General features: G+C 50.4%; 1 protein-coding gene across 7 annotated transcripts in view; it reads left to right on the top strand.

The window, feature by feature from the left end:
• CABIN1 (calcineurin binding protein 1) overlaps window positions 1-26,343 on the top strand; it is a 150,893-nt gene that overhangs the window by 60,885 nt on the left and 63,665 nt on the right. For 6 of the 7 annotated variants that reach the window (XM_025474719.3, XM_049101520.1, XM_025474720.3 and 3 more), the window contains 4 exons: window positions 3,665-3,925; window positions 6,916-7,067; window positions 9,269-9,447; window positions 23,222-23,404. In XM_025474719.3, coding sequence (XP_025330504.1) covers window positions 3,665-3,925; window positions 6,916-7,067; window positions 9,269-9,447; window positions 23,222-23,404 — 775 coding nt within the window. The remainder of the gene's footprint in view (window positions 1-3,664; window positions 3,926-6,915; window positions 7,068-9,268; window positions 9,448-23,221; window positions 23,405-26,343) is intronic. The other variant, XM_049101521.1, reaches the window with a different exon arrangement.

Here is a 26,343-nt window from a genome sequence, read left to right as displayed (position 1 = left end):
AGCCTCAGAAAGACTGAAATCCCCTTCTCTCTCCACACATTTTCTGGTCTCCTCAAGTCACCCATACTTGACAAGAGCAAGCTGGAAGCATGACCTGGGGCTCTACCCTTGGCTGTTGTTTGAAGAATGCCAGTAACTTCAGCTTTTCCCCATGAGCTCTGGGTGCCACCACCTGTGTGCCTGGGAGGGTTGTCTCAGGGTGCCAAACTTCAGGCACTTTGGCTCTAAGGTTTTCCCTCTCTTTCTCTGCCCAGAGAGCATGAACCCTACAGGCCAATGAGAACAGTGGCTCCCACATGTGACTGGGCATCAGAACCTCTTTTGGGGGAGCGAGGAGCTTGTTAAAAGGCCCATCAGGCACTCACAGTCAGAAGCTGCACTTTCTCAGGTTCCCTGGGTGGATTAGACACAGTATCCTGGGGACAAGCCTGGCAACAGTGGCAGAGGACAAAGGTGACAGGAAGGGCAGTGTAGCCATGGAGCAGAGACAGGTGGTGGGCTCTGTGACAAGGAAGAAAATGGGCAAGAAAAGAGTAGCATGGCCCTTGTTTTAACCATCACTTTTACAGAAACCACTCTTCAATTGTACAAGAAACGCCTCCTTTATAACAACTGCCACAGTCAGGACAAAGCTAAAATCTTTTTGGCTCCCCCCAACCCCTTTCTAATTCCTTCATTCCTGCTTCAGAGAAACTTACAGTTAGGCTTGTATCTTTCTAGACTTTAGACAAATACTGTTTGTCATGTATACATGTTCTCCTAGAAAGAATGCCATGATTTACCTGTTCTTTTCTTCTAGTCTAAATGCTGTCGTGCTGTACATGGTGTTGAGCTTCCTTTTCACTCAGCTCCATGCTGTTGAGCTCTACTCATGCCTTACAAACCTATTTCATTGCGATTGTCCTATGCAGAGACCCCTTGCTCCATTCTGTTTGTAGTGTAACGGCCCCAGGGCTGAGCAGGCTGGGAACTGAGTCCCTGACAGCACTAGGAGCACTGTTATCCTCTGCTGGGACTCACTGGGGTGGGTGGAGTGTAGACCTTGGGATTCTTTCTCTAGTCCCCCACTAGTGATGCCCAATAGGATTTTAGCAGAATAGAGGCTTTCCAGGAAGTAAATATGAGAAATCAGAGTGCCCTTTCTGCCTTTGGTACTTGAGGGTTTTGTTTGTAGAGCTCCCCAAGAGGAGGGAACTTTTGATTCCCCCAGGAAGGGACAGGGAAGGCAGAGAGTGGGCGACAGACAGGAAACCCAGGTTAACTCCTTGCACACCTCTTCCCCTTGCCTGTTCTTTCTCTTGCGTAGCTTATGGCCCCGGTGGCTTAACTCCATTTGGATCCTTAGGAAGCCATTGGCTCAGGGAGCTCAGGGCCTGAAACTAGGCTCCCAGGCCATCTTCCTGGATTGTCAGGGGTGGCAGGAGAGAGATGGAAGTCCACCAGGTGTGCGGGGAAAGAAGGAGGTTTTGCATTGTTGCCCAGGGGGATAGCTGCCTCACAGGGCTGCCCTGTGCCTCCTGTTTTCCCCACTTCTGGTAAGGTAGTTTCTTATCCTGAAGTATGTCATGATGACACAGCCCCTTGGTGGCTAGAGCTGTTTGGGTTTATTGTATCTAATTAGGTGAGTTATAGGACTCATGTTGATAGCTGTGCACTTCCACTTCTGCCTGCAAACTTGCCAAAGGGGTCTATTACAGGAAAACCAGTGGTTTCCCTTGTCAGTTCCAGGCAAGGGCAGAGGCTTTGGGGCCAGCGCCTGCTAGCTGTGTGGCCTGCTGTGGAAACCTGGCCGTAAGCAGGCTGACCATCCCTCCTGTGTGGCAGTATTGTGAGAGCTGGCATTTCCTTAGGACCTCTCATGGGCTGGCTCTGGGCAAGGCACACTGGCCAAGAGGTGAATGAGGTGCCACAGCAACAGGTGCATGTCTCTGGGTTGGGCAGGTGGTGTTAGGGTGTCTGGCAGAGCTCTGGAACATAGTGGATCTGGATCCTCAGTGGCTGTCCCTCCTGCTCCTGTCTGAAGAGTTCTGACTACCGCACCTACTGAGGACAGGGATTCTTTGCTTTTTGTGCCTCTTGTGTGGTTCCAGTCCAGATGGGGTTCTTCATAGTTGCCCTTCCTTTCTCAGTGGGTGGCTTTATGACTCTCAGTGGCAGAGCTGGGTGGGCAGAGGGTTACTGACTTGGTTGAGGCCACATGGTGACAGAGTAGTCAGAGCAGGACTCCAGTCAAGTGGCTGCCTTTTACTGGTATAGATCTGCTACAGAATCCCATTGGAGGGGTATGATGGAGTCACTTGGCTTGTGCCGTGTCCTGGCACTACACTGTGATTCTTTCTATCATATCTCACTCATTGATGATTTCTTGATTCCTAGGCAGTAACTTTCCTTCTCAAGAAATGTTTGGCAGAACACTGGGGTTCTTTGTGCCGGCCCCAGGGCCATTCCTACAGGAGATTCATGTAGATCAGCATCCGCGGACAAACATCCTTGGGCAGCCTTTCTGTGCACAGTGGGGTACAGGTGCTCCTCTCACAGGCGGCAGGCAGCGCCCCTGCCAGAGCTTAGTGCCTGCAGCCTCTCCCTTCCTCTGGTCCCTGAGATGAGACTAGAAGAGGCTGCAGCTTCCCTGCTGTCAAGTTAGGGTCATGAAGATGAGGAGCTAGAGACCTAGGGTACTGGGAACAGCTGCCTCTTTGGCCCCACACAGGTAGTCTTCATTCCAGCTCCTACCCAGGAGCTCTGGGATAAACGGACACATGCACCTAATGGCTTGACATCTCACATGGATAGCATCTAGGCGCTGCCCCATAGCCCTCATACAGGGACTGGGAAAAGTGACTGGAAAAGTTTTCTGAGTTGGAAAGCATCTTAGAAGCTGATCCTCTGTTTTAGCTGTTTCCACCCTTCAGTGTGTGAGAGGGTGGCTGGAGGCACTGGGTCTTGGGGTGGGGCTCAGGAATCTGCCATTTTTAAGCAACCCAGGTTTCTCTGGAAGGGTGCAGAGGACAGGGTGGGAAATTCTGTGGTACCCCAGGGGTGCACATCCTCTCCAGCGCTGTGTCGCTGGGTGTTGGGTGCACACCCTTTCCAGCTCTGCTTTCCCACCCTAGTGAGTGGGTGTGAGAATGAAGGGCTCACTGCCTGCAGTGGGGGCTCATCTCAGAACATTGGTGCTGGCTCTTGGCATTCTCAGACTGACACAGCAGAGCTGCTATTGGCCTGGTTCTCCTAGCAGCCCTGGCCTTGTGCTGTCTCCCCCTCCCAGGCAGAGGACCTTACTGCAGTCGCAGTGAGGGTCATGGTTGGGATCTTTAGAAGGGGGTCGGGAGGTACTTCATAAACTCCTAAACTGTGTGGTTGCAGATACTGCAGGATGGTGGTAAAAGAAAGGAGTCTGGAGTTGACATGAGGAGACATGGGTTTCAGTCCAGCTCTGTCCCTTATTTGCTGTGTGCTTCGGAGGTGTCCCCCGGCCTCTCCATACTCTGTGTCCCCAGATATGAAATGGTGATAGAACATCTGTGTGTCAGGGTTGTTAGGAGGATTATAAACTTACAAAGAAGGCAGCAGGGCTTCCCTCAGGATAAGGCAGGTGATAGCTGAACCCTGTAGGTTCAGGCCCAGGGCCTGAACTCAGTCTGGTCTCATGGTCTCATTCCAGATGGAAGGCCGGCGCGACAGCATGCTGGAGACAGCCAGGCACTGTTTTACGTCTGCGGCCCGCTGCGAGGGCGATGGTGATGAGGAGGAGTGGCTTATCCACTACATGCTGGGCAAGGTCGCCGAGAAGCAGCAGCAGCCACCTGCTGTTTACCTGCTGCACTACAGACAGGCTGGCCACTACCTGCACGAGGAGGCTGCCCGCTACCCCAAGAAGATCCACTACCACAATCCACCTGAGCTGGCCATGGAGGCCCTAGAGGTGACACCATGCTGGCCTTGGGCAGGGAAGCAGAGCAGGAGCGGGCCAGGCTCTCTGTCTCCCTGGGGATGGGGCATGAGGTCCCAGTGGCTCCCACGCAACCTGTTGGAAACTTCTCTGTGTTCAGCAGCTTTGTGTGTAGTGAAATTAAAGCAGCCTTTCCTCTCTCTTCTAAAGGGTGCTTACCATCCTTTCTGGGAGAGTGATTGTTTTGTTTGTCTCTCCAAGAGTAAAATTACCTTTCCTCCTCAGCACATGCAGGGTCCTTGAACCTGACTTGGTGATGACATCGATGCGGCACAGTGTCTCCTGGTACCTTTGTTCCCTGCGAGGCCACAGGCTGTGCCTGGAGTTCCCAGCTTGGCAGGACAGGGCTAGGGGAGTAGTCTGTTCTCTTGGCCTCAGATCTGGGGTCTGGCAGTGCTCCTCAAGAGAAGAGCAGTTGTATAGTGCTTGGATTTGCATTTATGATTTCTGAGGCACTTCACACATACTGTCCTCGATGCTCAGGGCGGTGGTGGAAGGCAGGCTGGGAGGCTGTGGCTGGCACCTTCTATAGGGAAGAAACTGAGCACACGGGTGAGGATCCACATGAGCCTGGCCCAGCCCAGGCCTCACTGTTTCCTGAGCACATTCGCTTTGTTCTTTTGTGCCCAGCTTGCGACCAGCAAGCTTCTTGGAGTTTGGGGCAGAATCTGCTTATTATGCCTTATCTGCCTTGATGTGTTTGTTTGTTTGTTTTTCCTGATTATAAAATTAACACATATTCATGGATAAAAAAATCAAACATAAGAGTCAAACATTCAGAAGTATTTAAAATGAAAAACTGAAGTCCCCAGTGATCCTAGCCCCATGTTAACAGTTTGGGCATGTCCTTGTCTTTCTAGATTTTCCCCCTATTAATATATAGATACATAGTAACATCTTCTTACTTTGCAACTGGCATTTTTCACTGGACAAGATGTAGTGGAAGACATTGTGGGCTTCCTTCCCTGCCTCTGGGCCCTCTGGTCTGGCTGGATGTCCACTTATTTGCCCAATCCCTTCTTCATGGGTTTGGCCTTCTTTTCCGCTTCTCCCTGAGTGGGTGCGGACAGGGCCTTGCCCTGTATACACATATCAGGGAGCACTTACTGGAGTATTACCAAGGGTCATTTAACGTCGCATCCACAGCTTCTTGTTGCCCTGAAAGTTTATACTGATCTATGAGCATGTCTGTTTTCCCTCAACCATGTTTTCCCTCTTTTTAATATTTGGTAATTGTGTGAACAAGCAAAAAAGGCTCACTTTTATAAATTTTCCTTTGAAAAATGATTCACACTGAGTGGTTGGCAGCAGCTGTCTGGGGGCCATATTCATAGGGTTCATGGTAAAATGTGGAAGCACAGCTTCCAGGTTGCTGTCATTCCCTACCCAGGTCCTTCCTTCCCATCACAGCTCTTTCATGCTTTCCACTCAGGCTCACAGGCCTATCCCTGGAGGGATTTCCACTTTGGGGCTGAGAAGGCTGAGGCCCAGAGGGCTGGTGTGCCTTTCCCTAAGTTAGCAGCAGAAGAGAAGAGGGGTTGGGGCCCATGCAGCACCTCTGATAGCACCGAAGCTGTGGGCAGGGAGGTAGTCCAGCCCTCAGGAAAACGACAACTCTCTTTTTCCTCCGCGGTGTTTCTTTGACTTTTGGCTTCTGCTGCTGTCTGACGGAACCAATAAGCAGGCAAGATGGTGTCCCTGTGGGGCCCAGGGACTTCCAGGTAAGGAACTGAGGCCTAGTACACCATGCTGGCTCTCAGGAGAATAGGAGTCAGCTGCAACATATGGATATCTTGTTTTAAAAATGATATTTCTCTTAAGACTTTAACTCTGCCCTGGTGAAAATTCACCTCTGCTGTTGAACCTTCAGTCCAAATGCTGAACCTGTCACTTGGTTAAAACCTTGCCAGTTGAACACTGTGTTCCTTTAGGCAAAGCCACCTGGATGTGTATGGGGGCATCAGTTTTCTGTGGCTGAGAATGGACTTGCTGAGCTAATTATTCTGGGGGCCACAGGCAAGCTAGAGGTGGAATGGCTCTGGGTGGTGGTCCCCTCTGTCCAGGATGCCCCCTTCAGAGTGCTGCCTAGGCCAGACCACCTGGCATCTCACGTGGATAGGTCGTTGGCAATGTCTCTTGAGAGTTGGCTGGTTAATCAGGGTCTACAGCCACAGGCGTTCTCAGCCCTCGTGACATCCTGTGCCATCTGTGGGAGTCTGTGCCACAGGCAGGAGCCTCCATTGTACCCACGTGAGAGTGCGAAGGTGAGGCTGAGTCACTACAGAGGTGCCTATGTGTGATGTGGTGTTCAGTTGGGGGCAGTAGAGGGCAGGGCAGACCTGAGTTTAACCTGGCCCTGGGCTTTCCCGGCTGTGGTGCTTTGGGCAACTTACTCACACATTTGTAAATGGAGGATTGTGGTGAGGACTCAAGGAAATGAAGAAAAGCACAGGCTTCAAAGAATATGGCATGCCTCCTACCTGTCCTGTAGCCACTGGGCAAGCTCCTCCAGGCCTGCAGTACCTGGCTGGCCCAACAGCACGCACACAAACAGAAGTCAGCTGTTTTTCACCTCAGGGAGTCTGCGGTGCAGTGGGAGACAGGTGTGGAGGCTTCCTTTTTATGGGTGCTGAGGGAGGGGGCCACAGAGGGTGGCAGGGGCTGTGGTAGGAGGAGGTGCCCAGTGAATGGGGCTGAGGGTTTTTACTCTTGTCATCTTACCACCACTTGGTTGCATTACTGGCTAAACATTTAAGCTAGGACGCTGAGAATTCCTGTCCATTTTAATGGTGGAACTTGCTTTGAATGACTTATAGGTTGGCTGGTTTAAAAGCAAATGAAAAAGGCAGCATGTGGCAGCCTGTCTCCTTGGTCAGGGGCCCTTTTCCAACGTAGCTGACTGGCCTGTGGAGTGAACCTTAGCAACTGAGAGGGCTGCTCATTTCCGAGTATCATTCTCCTAGGTGTACTTCCGGCTCCATGCTTCCATCCTAAAGCTCCTGGGGAAGCCCGACTCTGGGGTCAGTGCAGAGGTCCTGGTCAACTTCATGAAGGAGGCTGCAGAAGGACCCTTTGCCAGGGGCGAGGAGAAGAATACACCCAAAGCTTCAGAGAAGTGAGTAGCACGCTTTCACCCAGCCCCTTACGCCATAGGTACCTCGATTTTTCATTTACAGCAAGATGACATTCCAGGGATTGCTGCTAAGTAAACCAGAGCTCATTAAGCCTCTGGAACTCACCTGGAGACTCCTGGTTGCCAGACAGAGATATTTCTGTTGAAACTGAGAAGGAGAGGCTGAGTGTGCAATCCTAGGTAACCTCATGCTGGATTCATGCTCGGTGCCACCCCATCCTCAGGGGCAGGTCCTAGGGAGAAGCCAATTCCTTCCCTGTTCCCATTGGGGCACAGCTCTGCCCTACGCAGAACATTATAGGAAAGGAGTTTTCACATTGCAGACTCAGAGCAACGTGAAAACTCCTTTCCTGTAGTGTTCTGCATAGGGCCTGGCCTAGTGCCCACCACACAGGCGTGATAGCCCCGTGACCCATCCTGCCCCACAGCATTTACTCTGGGTCCTTTTCCAGGGCCTCTCCCAAGAGTGGGGACTTGTTAGGGCCTGTCTGCTGCCTATTCTCCCAAGAAGCAGAGCATTGGAGGTTCTTCTTGTGGTGCCAGAGACCATGGGGATGCTAGCGCCATGGTGTGGTCCCCCAAGGGTCCTCCCCTTGATTGTGGCCCAGACTTCTTTTGCTCTGGTGTCCACATCTTGGAGCTTCAGCTCAGCTTGCCCCATCTCTGTACCCATACCTGGCTGGGCACTGTGCAGGGCTCAGCCAGGTGCCGGAGAGACCTGCGCCCAGACTGTATCCTTGAGGCCCATTGTCTTATGGGAGAGATGAGCATGCATGTAGCATGTCACCCAAGCGGATATGGTGTGTCCTAGGAATTATAGGTGTGTACCTTTTAGTTGCAGAGAGCCCCCAAGGTACAATGATGTTTTCTTTTATTGATCATAACTCTTAAAAAAAATTATTGGGGTGCCTGGGTAGCTTAGTTGAGTAAGTGTCCAGTTCGATTTCAGCTCAGGTTACCATCTCAGGGTCATGGAATTGAGCTCTACATTGGGCCCTGTGCTCAGTGGGGAGTCTGTTTGGGATTCACTGTCTCCTTTTCCCTCTGCCCCTCCCCCTGCTCATGCACAAACTCACTCTCCCTCTTTCTCTCAAATAAATCTTCTTTAAAAATTATTAAAATATAGGGGCGCCTGGGTGGCTTAGTTGGAAGTGTCCGCCTTCCGCTTAGGTCATGATCCTATAGTCCTGGGATTGAGCCCCACGTTGGGCTCCCTGCTCAGCAGGGGAGTCTTGTCCTTCTCCCTCTGTCCCTCCCCCTACTCATGCACATGCTCTGTCTCTTGCTCACTCTCAAATAAATAAGTAAAGTCTTTTAAAAAATTGAATTATACAGATAATGCATAAATATATATTTTAGTTAGAGAAAATTCTGGCAATATATAAATATATGGGCTTAAAATGTGACAAATTCACTTTCCTCCTCAGAATTAGTCACTATCTATAGTTTATTTTCTCAAATAATTATCTGTGCATTTACACACATTTAACATTTACATGTACAATTGTAGAGGTTTCTTTTTTTTTTAATATCATAAAAACGGACTACTGAAGGTGCTATTCTAGTTTACTTTTCCCCTGACAAGACCCCATCCATAGAGATAGTATCTCATTCATGCCATTCAGTCTGTGGGTATGTATTATTCCATAGCATGGGTGCGTCATGTTTTCTATAGCCATTTTGATGGAACATTTCAGGTATTTCACTTTTTTACTCAACAGTGTTGTAGCAGGTATCCTTGTACACATGGGACTTTGCAGTAAATCCAGACGTTTTCTCTATCTGCATTTTGTTGGGGATTAAATCTGTCAGGCATCACGTGGAAGGTACTGACTTGGCATGGAGGGGGATTAGGATGGGTTCCTCTGAGGAAGGGCTTGTCAGCTACCCTGCAGTCTCCCTAGGGCTTGAGGCCTGAGATAGTTGAACAGTGGCCACTTAAGGGCTGGAGCCCAAGTGGGTACCATGGGAGCAGCTCCTTCAGCACCTTGGACCACCAGCCAGGGGGTTAGGTCACTTGAGGTGTGTGGGAGCAGTGGAACCTAGGAGGGCAGAGGAGGCCCTTGAAGGTGGCAGGTCAGGAAGGGTTCAGCGGTCAGGAAGGGCACTGTTTCAGAGCAGCACATGTCCTATTTCGGTGGGATGTAGAGATTCTAACCTGCACTCCACCCATCTTCCCACAGAGAGAAGGCCTGCCTGGTGGACGAGGACTCCCACTCTTCAGCTGGGACACTGCCGGGCCCCGGAGCCTCCCTCCCCTCCTCCTCTGGCCCAGGTCTGACATCCCCACCTTACACAGCTACTCCGATTGACCACGATTACGTCAAATGTAAAAAACCCCACCAGCAGGCGACGCCGGACGGTACAGTCCCTGTTCTCCCTACTGCCAGCCCAGGGCGGCACGCCAATCACGGGGGAGGGTGCTTCGGGTGATGATTTGCTTTGTTTTGGTGAGGGGGTGGGTCTGGGGTGACACGGGCAATGTTGCGGCTGTTCATTAACCTCATGGCCTCACGGTGATTCTGTGCTTCCGAAACATGCTCAGGGTCGCCACCTGCCAGCTAGCCCACCTGGGGGCTGGGAAGGGGCAGGGCAGGCTAAGGCATCTTGCCTTTGTGAGCCTACATCTTCCCACCTGAAGAATGGGGATGTTGAGGGGAACTTGGAAGACTCTGTGTACTAGCTGTTGGGATCTGCAGGCTGCCTTGAGTGGCCTTCGTGCAGTCAGCCCGGTGATGCTGGCATTGTGCCTGCATTATTACGGCATGTCTTTCTGACAGCCGTGGGAAGCCTGAGTCTCTCACCCCTGGGAGTCCAGACAGTGGGGTGTGGGAATCAGCTGGGACTGTGTATGAGGCCGTCCCACATGGGATAGGGCAGGTGGCGACCTTTGAACCACATTTCTTACTAACATTAGGAGGCTCGCATGCTGACCTCGTAGCTTGATTTCTTCATGTTCTCCTCACCTTTAAAGTGATAAGCTGTGATAAAGTCTTTGCTGAAATGAGCAAAATCGGTGGACTGAGAGGGCGTTAAAGTGCGGCCCTGGGGAGGCAGTGACAATGCCGATAGACACGCAGGCCCTCACTCCCAGGTCACTGATTGCATCAGGCTGTGGGGGAAATAGGCCTTGCTCTGCCTTCTCCAGGGCATAGGACACCCCTCGCCCATTGCATGGGTTCCTGAAGTGTGCCGTGTTGTGAGTGAGAGGGGTGTGAAAGCAGATTTAGGGAAGCACTGAAGGAAGCTAGGCACGAAGGCCCCCTCTGGGCCTCTCTGGGTCCCGGATTTGGTGATCTGAGAGGAGAGGAGACTTGTAGTGCCCTCTTCTGGAATTTGCTTGACCTACAGGGACTGTGTGGAGAGACGTGGAACTGAGTGTGTGCTGCTGCATGACTGCATCACCTCCCTGTGCCCCAGAGAATGGATTCAGTCCTGCACACTTCCTGAAGCAAGGTCCTTCCCCTTCTTACTTAACCCGAGTTCAATAGGAAAACTTCCCTGGTCCCAACATTTTACTCTTGAAAATATTGAGAAAACATACTGGATATCAGCCTCTGCTTTACAAATCCATTTTTGCCAGGTACTCCTGTGAGGATTTAATATCATACCAGCTTTTATGAGAAAGGGATGCTGCTCGTGGCTGTCCACAGGCCTGTGACTGGCACCCCTTCCAGCCCTGCAGGTTCAAGCTGAACTTGGGTAGCAGGAGCCCCTAGAGCTGGAATTGGCTTTCCTGGTGTAGGCATACTCTGGTAGCAGAGAGAAAGGGAGGCAGGAAGGGGCCATGATGCTGCCTGGCCCTACTGTCCAGCTGTCCCATGCTGGCGCACACACATGTACGTGGAGTTGTAGGGAAGCAGAGTGTTGGGGGCAGGCACTGTGTGACATGTCCTAAGTGCCAACATAATGGTTGTTTGCTCTAGAAGTTTGCAGGGGGAGCCACACATATGGGCTCAAATAGAATTTTAATGGTTGTACATTTTTCAATGATTGTAAAAAAATTTTTTTTCAAAGTGATTTCTGTCAGTGATGTGGAGCCACGGTCCGCTTTCACCCAGTCCCAGCCCAGTGTGCCAGGAAGCTCTGCACTGGCCATGCTGTGCTGTGCATACAGGCCTGGCTACATAGCACTTTCAGAACTCCTGCCCTCCTCACCTCAGAAAGAAAGCAGTGTCTACAATAGGAAAATGTTTGGGCCCTAAAATAGCCATGCCCTTAAAATGTGGCCGTTTTAGCTGTTATACTAGCTTGTAGGGAAGGGCCCTGGCTTTGGAGAAGTAGCAGATTGCTGCTATCAGGGGATATGCTGGTAGCCTCAAGGCCTGTACTGCCCGTCTCTGTTCCTGCCTCCTGTGACCCAGCCAGGGCCACTAGCCCTGGGAGGAGAATGTGTGGCCTTACACTTTCCATACAACTCCTCAGCTTGAGACCAGCCTCCCTTGGGGCAGGACAGGGCATTAGTCCTCACTCTAGGCATAGCTGAGCCCTTCTACAGGAAGGCTGAGCCTGTTTCCTCACCTGGAGCCTGTTTCCTCACCTGGAGAATGGGAGCCTCACCGAGCCTGTTTCCTCACCTGGAGAATGGGAGTAATGTTTTTCTTGTGGGTTTAAAAGAATGTGCTCCCACATTGTAGCTACATCCTAGATGCATTCAGCCCCAGGTCATCAGAGTTGGCACAAGGGCCATGCAGCATGGCACAGTGAGAGAAGCCTAGGTCTGAGGCCAGTCATCCTTGGTTTGCACCCAGTCTCTCTCAGGCCGGTGGTGTGACCTCAAAAGAGGGGCCAGCAGGGTCCTTGGGAGCAACAGCCTTGGGAGTAGGCCTGGGCCTGTTTTCTGCACCCTGGATCCTGTCAGAGGCTAACTTGTTACCAGGTAGACAGGGAGACAGGCATTAGGATTTCCCCTTCGGTGTGGCTAGGATACCCCACATTCGAGCTGCCCTTCTAGTTTTGTATATCTCTGCTTCAAAATCAGAAATCAGCTAGGGTCAGTTCTTATTTGGTGTACATTTTTAGGAGAGATTTAGAAAAATACCTTTACATTTTATGTAGATATTCAACATTTGATAGTAGGCTTCTTAGTAGGGCCCAGATTTACTCTCCGGACTGGCCCCACTTGCACCCATGTGCCATCCTGCACTAGCATTGAAAGCTCCCTACAGCCTGTCCACAGGCCTGGCTAAAAACCCTTAGAACTGGCCCTCGGGTTTCTTGGAGACTCCACCGACTCAGATGTGAAAGCCAGCCCTTCTCAGCATGGCTGGGAGGGTACCCACAGCTGACCTGAAGAGGGGCCCTTTGGCCAAGTTGAGACACTGAGATAGAGAACGAACTTAGTAGTCAAGGCTGCCACTATTGGCAGCCCTGCCTGTCTTATTTCTCCCTTCCATCTTGGGACTTGTCCAAAGTCCTGAAATCTTTAGCATTAACACTTCCTAACCAGGAAGAGGAAATCACATAGGGAGTACATTATGACCTTTAAGGAGTTCCCAATGATTGCTGTTTAACATGTTCAAACATAGCATAATGAGATTTCTGAACAAATTCTGTACCCCTTCCCAGCATGGAGTATGTGAGCGTGTGTGAGTAACTGGGCCCTACCACATGGCAGTGTGTGCTTGCTCTGGGCTGGTCCCCTGGCGAGGTGCCTGTGGTCCTAGCCTCACAGTTGCCCTGCAGGCTTGGCCACGTGTCCTGTTTCCCTGGGAGGAAGCTGAGCTGAGGGCAATTGGGTGCTCATCTAGGGCTGCCCGCTTAGCTGGGGTGGAGTCAAGGGAAAGTTGAGGTCTAAGTCTCCTTCCACCCCAGGCCAGAGAAGGCTAACACTGGGAAGGTCCCGTATTTGCTGACCTGATGGAGACTGGATCTGCAGGCATTTCCCTGCTTTGTTTGTTGAAGGTTTGTTGGTAGCAGGGCTCAGGGAGCGGGTTGTTACAGGATGCCTTGGTCTATAACTTGGCCCGGCTTAGCCAGCCTTCAGGATGTGTACATAGTGACTCTGTTGGACAGCCAAGACCCTTGCTATCTACCTGCCATGCTCCATGTCACCTGAGACTCTTGGAGCCCAACTTTCCCTTGACTCCACCCCAGCTAAGTGCCCTATGGTCTGTCTGAGGCTGAGCCTTCTATGGGGTTCTTCAGCCAGCCCGTGGCCATACCTATCTAGTGCCCATCAGCATTGTGCTGGGTGCCTGGAACAATCCTGGTTCCTGCTGCAGGTTCTTGGGGAAGGCAGTGTGAAGCTGTGAATCAGCTAAGGGTCGGAGTGCAACTGAAACCACCCCCAGGAGACCTGGCCTGGCCTTGGTGGGTGGGAGGCCTTCCTGAGGAGGCAAAGCTTAGCCAAGGTCTAGGGGGTGTCAGTGTTTACTATGAAGGTGGAAAGAGAGAACACGAGGGTCAGAAGAGTGGGAGCCATGGAGGCTGGTATTCAGAGTTGCAGGATGCCTATTTGGCCCCATCAATAACATAAACAGAGTCTGCCCTTAGCCCCAGGCTGTAGGGTGTGGGCCATATGGGAAGCCAGGGTGCCCTATGCAAGCTCCCATGTGACCGTCTGTCCTCACTTGCCATGCTGTCACCGTTTGTGTCGTGTCCCATTTGTGCTCATCCTCGCCTGCTCACCCACACTACCTCCACCAATATTGCCCGTGCTGCCCCTAACCCTGACCACACTCTGTTCTCCAGGCTTTGTCTTTCTGCTTGCACTGTCACGGCTCGCTTCAGGGGACAGCGCAGACCGCATGCTTAGTCCTCAGTCCGGCTCCCTGCTCCCCGTGATCAGGAGCTCCTCCATATCTGCTGGTCCTGTGATTTGGAGAGTGTGTGTTCGATGTGCTTAGCTTCTGCCCACAGCCCATGTTCTCAGTTCTGGCCAGATGCAGTGGTGGCCTCCTCCCACTGCCCGTCTGCCTGGTGGGGTGGCTTAGTCCTGTATTTCCATTGCTTTGCTCTTTCTGGCTTTAAAAAATTAACAAAGGCGACAGACTCTAAGATACCAAGCTATCTTCCCAAGGACAAATGTGTCAAAATGCACATCGTGCACAATAGCCAAGACACTCTGAGGTGGGTCCTGTGTGCGCAGGCCACAGTGTCCAGGCTTGAGGCGGGGGGCTACATATGGCATCAGCCCTCACCAGCCTCCCTTCCCAGGGCGAAGGAGAAGTCAGCTTACAGTAAGCAAGCTACATTCCATAAACAGATGTTTCAATGGGGGAGAGACTTGTAGTGGAGCTTAGGTGCCCCTGCATGTGCTCCTGCAGGGTGGGGACTGATGTGGCAGGAAGGGAGGCTGTCCGAGGGCAGAGCCAGTCACCTTTGTTCTCTTCTCCTCCATTCTTACTCTCCAAGGAACCTCTCCAGGCTGTAGCTGGTAATGGCATATGTTGAGTGCCTGCTTGACATAGAAGGGAACCCCATGAGGAAAGCCAGGAGGAGGGCACCCTGATCCCTGCTGCCTGATTGAATCTGTGTGTCCCTAGGCGGTATCTTGGGACAGTGGTTGGTGCCAAGAGGTAGTGCCGTAAGCTAGCCAGGGCCCTGGTGGGTTGGGAGGACTTCCTGGAAGAGGTAGCCATACAGATAGGCCTGCAGGGCCATTTCAGGTGAGGGACAGTGGGAGCAAGGACATGGAGGTTGGAGAGCCCTACTGCATTTGGATACTGAAGCAATTGGGGTGGGAGGAGGAGAGACCTTGCAGTGAGAGAGCTTGGGAAACCAGCTGGGTCTGAGATGGGGCACAAGGGCTCTTTGCTCTAGGTACAGTGTGACAGAACGATGCATGGTGAGGATCACACAGTGAGTGGTGCACATGAGTCCAAGTCTTGTCCCAGCTCTGAGCACTGGGGGGCCAGAAGGGTGGTGCTGCTGTCTGCGCATTGGCCACAGCAATACTCTGAGCACCTGCCTGCATCTTCTGTGTATCTGCCTTTTTATCAGGGGTCCTCGTGTATCTGGTATCTCTTTTGGGCATCAGTCCAGGCTTCTCAGCCTGCCAGAGGGTGCCTCTCCCACACAGTTAGCCTGGCTTCCGGTGGGTGTGTTTTTTCCTGCTGATCATCAGGGCCCACTGGGGCAGAATTCGTCCGGTTGAGAGATTTGTCAAAAGATCAATTCCACCCAAGTTTACTGTTCTTAGAAACCTGTTGCTTTCTAGTTGGCAGAGCATTTGTGATGTTTTCAGGGCTCACTAGTCAGAGTTGTCGCGGATTTTCATGGTACCACGCCTTTTCCCTCAGACTTTCATTGGACTGAACTGATGGAATAAATGGTTGTGAGCTGTTTCTAGTCTTAACTGCTGGAGCAGGTGGAGAAAATGTACCAGGAAACTTGTGTCTTGTAAACAAAGAGCTCTTTTAGGTTGACCTGGAAATCCTGAGAATGTTCAAGGGCTTTGAAGGGAGTCAAACCTGAACCAGAAAAATCCTCAGAATACAGCCTGCTGTCATACTCCATGAAATGGACAGCCTTTCTGTCACCAAGCCAGATCACTTTCCCTCTGTGTCCCCAGCTGTCGTTCCTTTGCAGTTGGCCCTCCAGGCCCCACCTTAGAAGTGGAGGGTGTCGTCAGCAGTTGGCTGGCAGATGAACATCCCTCTAAGGATTCAGGGGCGGGGCTGGGGTGGCCTAGAGGCATAGATGTGAAACATTCCAGTGATTGACAGTAAGGGAATGAAATATTTATAATTTTGCCACAAATATTAATTAGTGTGAACAGATTTTGTGTGGGCAGACTTTTAAAAGAACATTCTGAAGAAGAGCAGAGCCAGCCTGTACAGCCTGTCCACTAGTGAGTGTGTCTTTCCTGTTGATTTCCAGGCAGCTCCTTAAGGAAATCAGGAGTCTGGGCTGTGGTCAGTCCCTGGAGTCCCATTTAGGTACATGCTTCTCTGGAAGGCTCTCTCCACCCAGTCCTGTAAGAGGCCTGGCTTTTCAGTGAGTCTGGCTCTCCTATGCGGAAGAGCTTTACCGTTGTCTCCTGCACTGCCCCAGGACCAGGAGGCCAGGAGAACCGCCAGCCCAGGCCAATTTGCAGAACCTCTAGGTGGTGGCAGAGGCAGGAAGGCAGCCAGTTCTGCTCATCCCTTCTGGCTCTGCTCCAGCAGGCAGGTGAGAGAAGGGAGGGCCGCTGCCTCCAGACTTGGCAGCCTTTGCCTGCAGAACACTGGCAGACCCACCTGGTTCTTTTCTGAGCAGCAGCACAGGCCAGCAGCCTGGGGGTGTCCCACGGTGCCATCGGAAGTGAAGGCAGCACCCCAGGCTATTAGCATACAATTAGACACAGCCGTATGTCCGCTCATTTGGACCCTTGGCCCACAACGTCCCAGAGAAGGAATGTGACACCCATAGACTGCTTTGAGGAAAAGGTAAGACTATAGCCAGGCCCGGAGGGAAGCTGCGTGTTCTCTAAGCTGGAACTGCGCCCCCCCCCCCCCCAATCAGGGCGTGCTGTGAGCATTCATGCTGTGCAAGGTGGTACGAGTCTGTGCTCAATCTCAGTCTGGCTGGCCAGGAGGCAGGGGGGACACGTTCAGAGTGGTTTGGGCCTTCCTTGCCCTGGGGCATCCTTTGCCCACTGACAGAATGATTCTTTAGAGGTTTTCATTCCTCTCTCTCACTCTAATGATGTGGAAATGAACTTAGTTTTCTTTTAACCTAACTTGCTTCTTGGTGTGAGACCTTGGTGTGGGTTGCTTCCTAGTATTCAAAATTAGTATGATTTTAAATAGCTTTGTGCCAACCCTCTCTGAAAGAATTGAAGAGAAACTTGGCCCTGGGCTCTTACTAGCAATGACATGCTTGTGCCCTGTTTCCCAGACGTGCACCTCTTTCAGGGGTGGGCAGGATCCTTGGCAAACACCCCCTACCGTCTTGCTTCACAGGTGTGGTAAGGAGGTCCCAGCTCCAGCCAGGGCACCGCAGTATGCTCTGAGCCCACCTCGAGCTCTGACCCAGCAGCCTGACCTGCATGGGGCGCTGCTTCCAGACCCATGTCACTTCCCTCAGGGCTCCTTAGGTGCTCGCAGGCACCCCTGGGACAAGGGATTGTCCAGGAAATGGTGCGCCCCAGGGCTGATGTTGGCTTTTGTTCTCCACCCTTTCAGAGGGCGGGCTGTTCTGGGTTCCCGTGTGTATGTCTGAGGGACTCGAAGGGAGAGGCCTAGTTGTGGTCCCTCAGCTTACGTGTGCCCTGCTTTTTGGCTGTGGCTGTCATGTTGTTTTTAAAGAGTCTCAGCGGAGGCCCCACCTACTGGGGGTCTCAGCAGATCCCCCTGAAGCCCAGCACTGCCCTATCTTCCCCCCAGCATTCTTAGTGCAATCTGCTGCCTTGCCTGCTCACTCTGGTGCATTAGAGCTTCCCTCACTAGGCAGCATCAAGAGGGTATTAGCATGTTGGGAGTAAATATCCGTTTGCTTAAGCCAATCCATGGTTTTTGTAATAATCACAACTGGGATTCCAGCAAATTAGCGATTCTTTAGGCCCAAAGCCCAACAGCTTGTGAGTACGTGAGCTCATCCGGCAGCATGCCAGTTCTCGTGAGATCCTCCTGGCTAGGCTCACTTCCCAGACGCTTGCCACACGATGCGCTGCTCAGCCGTGCAGTGACTACAGCTGCTCTGGATGCTAGTGAGAAGCGCCTGCCCTGGCCTGACTTTCAGAAGGACTTCTTTACTGCAGGAATGTGGCCTGCCATCTTGTCTGAGCCATTGGTGTTCTTTTTGGTGGTGCCAGAGTAAATGCTGTGGGGCAGAAGAGTCACGGGGCTATCATGCCTGTGTGGTCGGCACTAGGCCAGGCTCCTGTGGGGATCCCATTTGTGTGTTGAGGACAGAGCAAGGAGAGCAGTGATATATATGTTGGGATGCCTGGAGCAGCCCAAGTGGCAGATCTGGGATCGGAATATGGGTCTGAGACCCTTGAGTCCTGAGCTCCTGTGGTGACCATGTGTGGCCTCTGAAGGCAAGGGACTGCTTTCCACAGAGACAGCAAACGGTCCGCCCCTGCCATTTCTCTGGGAGAAGTGATTCCCTCACACTGGGGACTTGGGTTTAAGACTTCCCATGAGAGCTACAGGTCTGCCAGGAATTCCTATCTGGTGTTCACAGAGCCTTGGGGTCTGGCCTTACAGGTCAGGTAAGAGCCCCTCACTAAATATGCAGCAGAGGGGTCCAGCCAGGTCCCTGCTCCCTCATTAGTAAGACACAGAGCCTCTGTATTGGCCACTGAAGGGTCTCATATACACTTCATGTCCCAGTTTCTTTTTTTTTCTTAAATATTTTATTTATTTATTCATGAGAGACACACACACACAGAGAGAAGCAGGGACATAGGCAGAGGGAGAAGCAGGCTTCCCACAAGGATCTCGATATGGGGATCGATCCCAGGACCCCGGGATCACGACCTGAGCCAAAGACAGACACTCAACCACTTAGGCATCCCTCATGTCCCAGTTTCTATTAGTCCACCAGCCCAGCTGATACTAATACCCACAATTACTGGGCAATGTGCATTCCAAAGGCAGCTAAGGAGGAAGGGTGTGGCCATCTGAGAGGTGGCTGTCTCCAAACCCTGGTCAATGATCAGACATAGGGGAAGAAGGTAGAGCAGCAGAGCTGCCTTTGGAAGCACAGGCCTAATTCCATGTTCCTCTGTGCAGGTAGGCCCACTTTGGACAACCCTGTCATGTCAGTATGTAAGAAGTGATTACCACCCCATGCACATGGTGCTGCTCGGGTGTGATCTTCAGCCTGGCATAAGCAGAACCCTTTGCCCATTCAGAACAAAATCTGTAATGTCAAGTGTGAGACATTACTGGAAAAAAAAATCAGTTCAGGTTCTCTGAAATAATGATATTGATAACTGAGATGATATTTTGTGAATGCTTACTGTGTATCAGGCCCCATTGCAAACATTTTACATATATTAACATATTTAATCCTTGTAACAATTCTATGAAGCAGGGCTTTGTATAATATACAGGAGGAAACTAAAATGAAAAACAATTATGGCAATTGCATAGGCTCTCCAACCTAATAAGTGACTGAGCAGAATTTGAACTCAGGCAGCCTGGATCTCCCAGAATCCAGGCCTTTGATTTTGTTGAAACAACTTTACATTTTGTTGCCAGTTTGTTGGCCCACCAGGGTGCTCACTGCTGCCCTCCTAGGGGGCCCCCAGTATTTGAGTTAGTTGAGCAAAGGGTTGGAGGGTCCTGGCGGCTATGTCTGCCTTTCTCCCTGTGTTCCTAGACGCTGTTCTACCATTGACCTCTCCGAGGATGTATAGTTGTGATTCATAGGTGGGGAGGGGACTTCACCTGTTCCAGGTCACACAACTAGTGAGTGGCATGAGAGGAACTTGAACTTGGCTCTCTTGATTGAGAGAGAGCTTCATCCTTCAGATACACAAAGTTGAAGACAAAGTTTTATTTTTTAAGGTTGTGTTTTGTTTTTAATATTGGCTTAATATACTTCTTTAAAAAAATGTAGTGACTGCATTAGGCTTAACAAAATATGTGTTTAAGTGATCATAGTCCACCTTCAAGTGATATTGTACTACTCATGTGCATTGAAGGAAATTCCCATTTCTTGTACTCTTGTTTTCATTCCTTTTTACACAAACTATAAACTCACAATAGGCTGCTACTAGCTTTGCTTTAGGCAATACATAAGAATACTTTAGAGGAATTACACATGAGGAAAAAGAATGTCTTTTCTATTATTTAATGATTTCTGAAGAACTTCATTTCTTTATGTAGATCTAAGTTTCTGTCTGATTTCATTTCATTCTACCTGAAGAACTTTTTTTCAGGCGCCTGGGTGGCTAAGTGTCTGCCTTTGGCTCAGGTCATGATCTCCTCAGTTCTTGGGATCGAGCCTTGCATTGGACCCCCTGCTCAGTGGGAAGTCTGCTTTTCCTTCTCCCTCTGCCTCTCCCCTCCTGCTTGTGTGTGCGTGCTCTCTCTCTCAAATAAATAAATAAACAAATAAACAAACAAACAAATAAAAGTCTTTAAGAGGGGGGGCACCTGGGTGGTTGGCATCTGCCTTTGGCTCAAGTCATGATCCCGGGGTCCTGGGATTGAATCCCTCCTCAGGGGCCCCGCAGGGAGCTTGCTTCTCCCTTTACCTATGTTTCTGCCTTTCTCTCTGTGTCTCTCATGAATAAATAAAATCTTTAAAAAAAAAAACAAAAACTTTAACATTCCTTGTAACTCAGATTCATGGTAAGGAATCCTCTTAGCTTTTGTTTGTCTGAAAAAGTCTTTTATTTCTGCTGCATTTTTGAGAGAGACAGAATTTGAGGTTGACTTTTTTTTTTCTTTTCCTTTTTTTTTTTTTTTTTTTTTAATTTAAGTCATCTTTACACCCTATGTTGGGCTCAAACTCGCAAGTCTGAGATTAGGAGTTGCATGCTTTTCTGACTGAGCCAGCCAGGCACGCCTGGGTTGACTTTCTTCCTTTCTTTCAGCATCTTATTTTATTTTTAAAATATTTATTTATTTATTCATGAAAGATACAGAGAGAGAGGCAAAGACATAGGCAGAGGGAGAAGCAGGCTCCATGCAGGAAGCCACAAGTGGGACTCGATCCTGGGACTCCAAGATCACGCCCTGAGCCAAAGGCAGACACTCAACCATTGAGCCACCCAGGTGTCCCATCTTTCAGCATTTTAAAGATGTTATCTGACTTGCATGGTTTCTGGTGAGAAATATGCTGTAATTCTTAACTTTGTTCCTCTATATATCATGTGCCTTTCTCTGCTTTTGAGATTAACTCTCTGTCTTTGGTTTTCAGCAGTTTGAATATGAGACCTCTGAGTGTGGTTTATTGTTGATGTTTTGTTTGTTTTTTAAATATGTGTGGAGGAGTCTTTGCCCTGCTTGATGTTCTCTGCCCTGCAGGAGTCTTTGCCCTGCTTGGTTTTAAATATGAATGGAGGAGTCTTTGCCCTGCTTGATGTTCACAAATTCTTAGCGATTTGATGTTTTTTTCATTATTTTTGGAAAATTTTCAGTCATTATGGATGTGTGTCCATCTCATTTCCCTCTGGGATTCTAATTAGTATGTTGGATCATTTGGGTGCTCTTGGGTACACTGTCTGATTTTCCCCCCATTCTCCTTCTCTCTGTTTGGATGATTTCTACTGACTTATCTTCAAGTTTTGGTTATTTCTCCCTCCACTGTGTCAAGTATGCTGAGAAACTTGACAAAGGCATTCTTTGTGTCTGCTATTGTGTCTTTTATTTCATAGTTCCATCTCACTTCCCAGATTCCCCCTCTGTTCATGCATGTGTCTACCTTTTCTACTAGAGCCTTTAACATACTAATCACATTTATAAATTGCATTAATCTTAGTGTATTTATTTTAGTAATCTCTACACCCAATGTGGGGTTTGAACCCACAACCCCAAAATCAAGTCACATGCTCTTGCAACTGAGCCAGCCAGGTGCCTCTAATCTTACTTATTTAAAATTTTTCCCATCAGGTAGGTCCAACATCTAGGTCATCTCTGAGTCTAGTTCTGTTGATTATTTTCTCTCTTCCCGATGTTCTTTGTGTGAGTGTGTGCCTCATTTTTATATTGAATATCAGATATTATGTATAGGACAGAAGAAACTAAAATAAGTCCTTTTTATGCCTAGAATGGGCTTCTTTCTCCTGTTTCTAGGCTGTTAGGAGGGGGAGTTAGGCTAGTAAGAAGTTGAGGTGGGGTTGGGTTTTGTTGTTGCCATGGTTACCTTCAGTGCATCACTGGCTTCCAGTTCCTATGATCTTACCTTCTTACGCTTATAGCAGGACTGATTTGCCAGAATATTTTCTTCTCTTTTTTTTTTTTTTTTTAAAGATTTTATTTATTTATTCACGAGAGACAGAGAGAGGCAGAGACATAGGCAGAGGGAGAAGCAGGCTCCCTGGGGGGAGCCTGATGCAGGACTCAATCCTAGGACCCCAGGATCACAACCTGAGCCAAATGTAGATACTCAACCACTGAGCCACCCAGGAGCCCCTGCCGAAACATTTTCTCAGTGTTCCATTCCCACCTTCAGCCTTAGGCCTTTTGTGTACACCTAAGGGAGGGTTTCTCTGCATGTTCTTGCCCCCTTTCCTGTGGTAGACTGCTTTGCGTGTTACTCGTGCTTGCTGGCCTGGGGTAAGAGCAGGGCTGGTTCTCTGTTGTCTCTGTCCAGCCTCAGACTTAGCCAGATGTGCCCCTGCATCTCAGGAGTGGGGCTTTTCTTCCCCGAGGGTGAGGGGCAGGAGACTGCAAGTGTCAGGGCCCTGAATGGTTTCTAGCCCCTCCCACAGGAGGTGTTTCTTTTCCCTTCTCAAAGCTGCAGTGGGTCTTCACCTGTACCTGGGAGGCAACAAGATTCAGGCTCTCTCCCCAGCTGGCTTAAGGCTTTTGTTCCTTAGGGCCAAAAGGTCCCCGCATTTCCTGCCTTTCCTATAGCTTCAAACATGCCTCCTCTTCAGGCCTTCACCACCAGGAGGGTTTCCTTCAGTCCCTCTTCCTGCGTTGCCCCTGATCTTTCTCATGAGCACCCGTGGAGGTCTGAGGAGAGGAGCTAACATGTGGGTAGCAAGCTTCCCAGTATCTACATCTTCCAGGGATCTCCGCTTTCCCTCTAGAACAGCACTTGGCCTATAACAACTGGATAAAAATGTCTGCAGGATGCTTACCTGCTTCAGTTGTTGATGCTATTGTGTCTATGTGATAGAAACACTATAGAATAGTGTACTATTGTGCATCTTTTTCTAGCTCCACATTCAGCAACATCATGTTGGCTGGTAGCCTGAAATTGGCGTGGCAGGAGTATTTACACCACAGAAATCCATAAATACTACAAACGTGGGCTTCCCTCTTACCCTGAGAGCCAGTTGTTAACCATTTACCAGAACACTACCATTTGGGAAAACCATACAAAGTTGACCTTGGAGATTGGTGCCTTTGGTGAGTGGCTCAGTGGCCTCCGGGACTGGTCAGGCTCAGCAGGATCATAATGGCTGTGCTCAAGCCATCTCCTCTGCAGGGCAGTCACCAGGACACTCACCCTGGGGAGGCCCCTCCATGTTGGAGCTGGTGTAGATTCATGCTGCTACTCTCTCTCCCTCCTTTTCCCCTCAGAGCGCAGCCAGGACAGCACGGCCGTGGCGCTCTCAGACTCCAGCTCGACACAGGACTTCTTTAATGAGCCCGCCAGCTCATTGGAGGGCTCCCGAAAGCTCTACGTGGAGAAGAAGCTGCCTGTTCCCAATTCCCAAGCAGGATCAACTGGTAAAGACCTTCAGGGGGCCACAGAGGAAAGAGGTATGAAGATCTAGGTTGGTGCGTTAGAACTGCTTTGGTGACCCGTGGCAGTCTGGGCAGTCTGAAGAACATGGGCTCCTGAGCAGCCCAGGGCTGGCCTGGCTCCTGTCCTTGCACCTCTACCTGCTGCTCTGGGACCTCAGTTGGGCAAGTTACACACCTCTCTCGCCCTCTGTGCTCCCTGTAGGGTGGGAGCCATCCGATGGCCCACTCCGGGGATTGTGAGGATGAAACAGGGTGGCTCAGAAAGGTGCTCGCACAGTGCCTGGAGTGCAGTCTGCACTCACTGACACTTGTTGTTGTTATGATCCCCGCAGCCCAGTGTGGGAAAGCCACGTCCATGACATGAGTGCCCATATTTTTTTTTTCTTGCTATATAGTTATTAAAAAAATCTTTGGATCCTAAATGTCACCAATGTGTTTTCTTTTTAAAAGTCTGAATCGCATTAGGCCTTTAGGAAAAAGTGCCCCCCCTTTTTGGGGCAGGGGGCCCTGATCTAACTCTGGAGCATGCCCAGATCTCCTGGGGCCTTCAAGGCCCCCCTTTGTGGAAGGCAGTGGGCAGGGACTCCTGGGTAGCTCAGTGGTTGAGTGTCTGCCTTTGGCTCAGGGCGTGATCCCAGTTCGGGGATTGAGTCCTATATCGGGCTACCTGTGAGGAGCCTGCTTTTCCCTCTGCCTATGTCTCTCATGAATAAATAAATAAAATCTAAAAATAAATAAATAAATAATTAATTAATTAAAGGCTTCTTCTTTAAAAAAAAGAAAGAAAGAAACCGGTGGGCAGAGCCCCACACCCAGCTCGCAGGAGAGCACTGGCAGGCTGTGTGTCCACGGTACCACTCAGGCTGTAGCTGGATGGCCAGCTAAGGGTTTTGAGAGCTTTCCCACCCTGGCCAGGGCTTGCCAAACAATAACAACAACTCAGACCATGCTCAGTGACCCTGTACCAGGCACTGTTTGAACTCCTTTTGTCTTCCTAACTACCCTAGGAAACAGCCCTGTGTCTCTTCCCACATTATAGATGAGGAACCTAAGATTCAGAGAGGGTCAGGAATTTGCCTAGGGTTAGTCTGCACCCTTAATCTCTGCCCCATGCTCCCTCTCTAAGTGGGCTAGAAAGAGCAGCTGGGGTTGGTGAAGACCTCCCCTAGGATGTGTCCACACAAGTTCTCCCACACAGGGAGAGTTGAAGTTCAGGGACTCACGTGTAGATGTGGCCAGAGCCCTTCATGCTGGGAATGGCCTGTCCCAACTCTCTGCTCCTCGCCAGCCTCCCATAGCTGGCCTTAGCAGCTGGTGAGGCTGCATGCTATGTAGGTTGGCAAAGGTGCCCTTATTAGGGTCAGGGAAGGTGAGGCTAGTGCCACACTTTCTCACTAGGCACTTTTTATGCTATCCCAAAACGATGTTGGGTTATGAGATAGCATAAACTGGGTATCTACAACTGACATAAACATACTGTAGGAAGTTTGGAAGGGGAAGGAAAAAGTAACCTATAGTCCCAACACTCTAATACAGCAATTTTTGTTCATGTCCAGTCTTACAAATAAGATTATTTTAGCTATTGGACAGGTGAGGCCTGTCATCTCTGCTCCGTGGCCTATCAAGCAGTGGACTGTTGTGGGTATCGTTGTGTCATCATGGGCCTCTCTTTACCGTGCTTGGGGAAGTGGGGGATGTAGGCTGGGGTGCTGAGCTAAGAGAGTGTCAGCTGTGGTCTGCCCCAAGCTGGGCTTTCCAGACACATGAGGGGCATCCCACCCCTTCCCTCCTTCCATTCAGAGTCAGTGGTTTAAGCAGACATTGTGGGGGCTTGCCACTGGTAAAGAAAATTTAAGTAGAACCAGAGTCACTCCAATAGCTGGTGGACTTGAAGGGAAGCATCCTGCTTCTGTGGATGCATCTCTTCATTCTAAGCCCAGCTTTTCCTCGTAACTACAGTGAAGTTGGTGAGCTTCCTGTCAGGAGAGTAGGTGTAGCAGAGCATGTGTTCTGAGCCCTCGCTAGGCAGACTGCATAGCGAGTAGTATGCTCCTCCAGGCCTGGCTCTGGTCAGTGGCAGTCTCTGACTCATGCTCCTCTAGGCTCCCAGCAGCTTTCGGCTCCCTGAAAAAAGCCAGGATATGGTTCTGGGCCAGGGCTGGGTGTGTGCCCCTAAGTGTGCTCCACACCCCAGCCCTTTTCAGGTGCACCTTCTTGGGTGGCCCTGTCACCAGTGTGCTGCTTCTGTCACGGTCAGTGTCATAGGGATCACTCACAAATTTCATGGGCATTGTTGAGCAGCAGGGCGTAATGAAATCCAAGTCTGTGCCAGGCCCTGGGTGCCAAAGGGAAGCAAGAATGGCTCTGGGAGCCACGCCCTGCCTGACGTCCAGGTGCCCTCCCTCCTATGATGTCCAATGGGCACTGGCTCCTGAGAACTCCCCTCCCCTCTTTACTTCTCCATTGTGGTTTGTGACAAGGTGCTTCCAGGAAGAAGGTTTCTCCACAGGTGGCTGTTAGAGCTAGTTGAAGCTCACCTTCTTAAGGGTCAGAATTAAAAAAAAAAAAAAAGTATAGCGTGAATGTAGTAACAGTAAAGGTTTATTTTTTAAATAGAGGAAAAGCTGCCCAAATTTCACCACCTAAATACAAAGTGCTCTGTTATATCACTCCAAGGGCAGCAGAGTTTGTCAATAGCCTATGTGGTCTAGACCGTGGCCACGGGTGCCTGGCCTGGGCCCAGGCCCTCCCTGCCACGTGGGCCCAGGGCATGATGTGGGCTGGGGATGCTGATGCAGCTACCAGGCAGAGACCACCATTCCATGGTACACCTGCCCCTTTTTGATCAAGTAGATGACCCTACCTGAGCACCTCACATAAGCCAGTTCTCATTGCCAGCAGCAAGCAACAGGGTGGTGAGAGCATTTGCTTCGCTTGCTTTTCATCTGTAGGAG

This window comes from Canis lupus, chromosome 26, assembly GCF_003254725.2.
Source record: "Canis lupus dingo isolate Sandy chromosome 26, ASM325472v2, whole genome shotgun sequence".
Classification (NCBI taxonomy): Eukaryota; Metazoa; Chordata; class Mammalia; order Carnivora; family Canidae; genus Canis; species Canis lupus.
The sequence above is the reverse complement of the archived record's forward strand: the minus strand, read 5'-3'. Positions and strand labels throughout refer to the sequence as shown.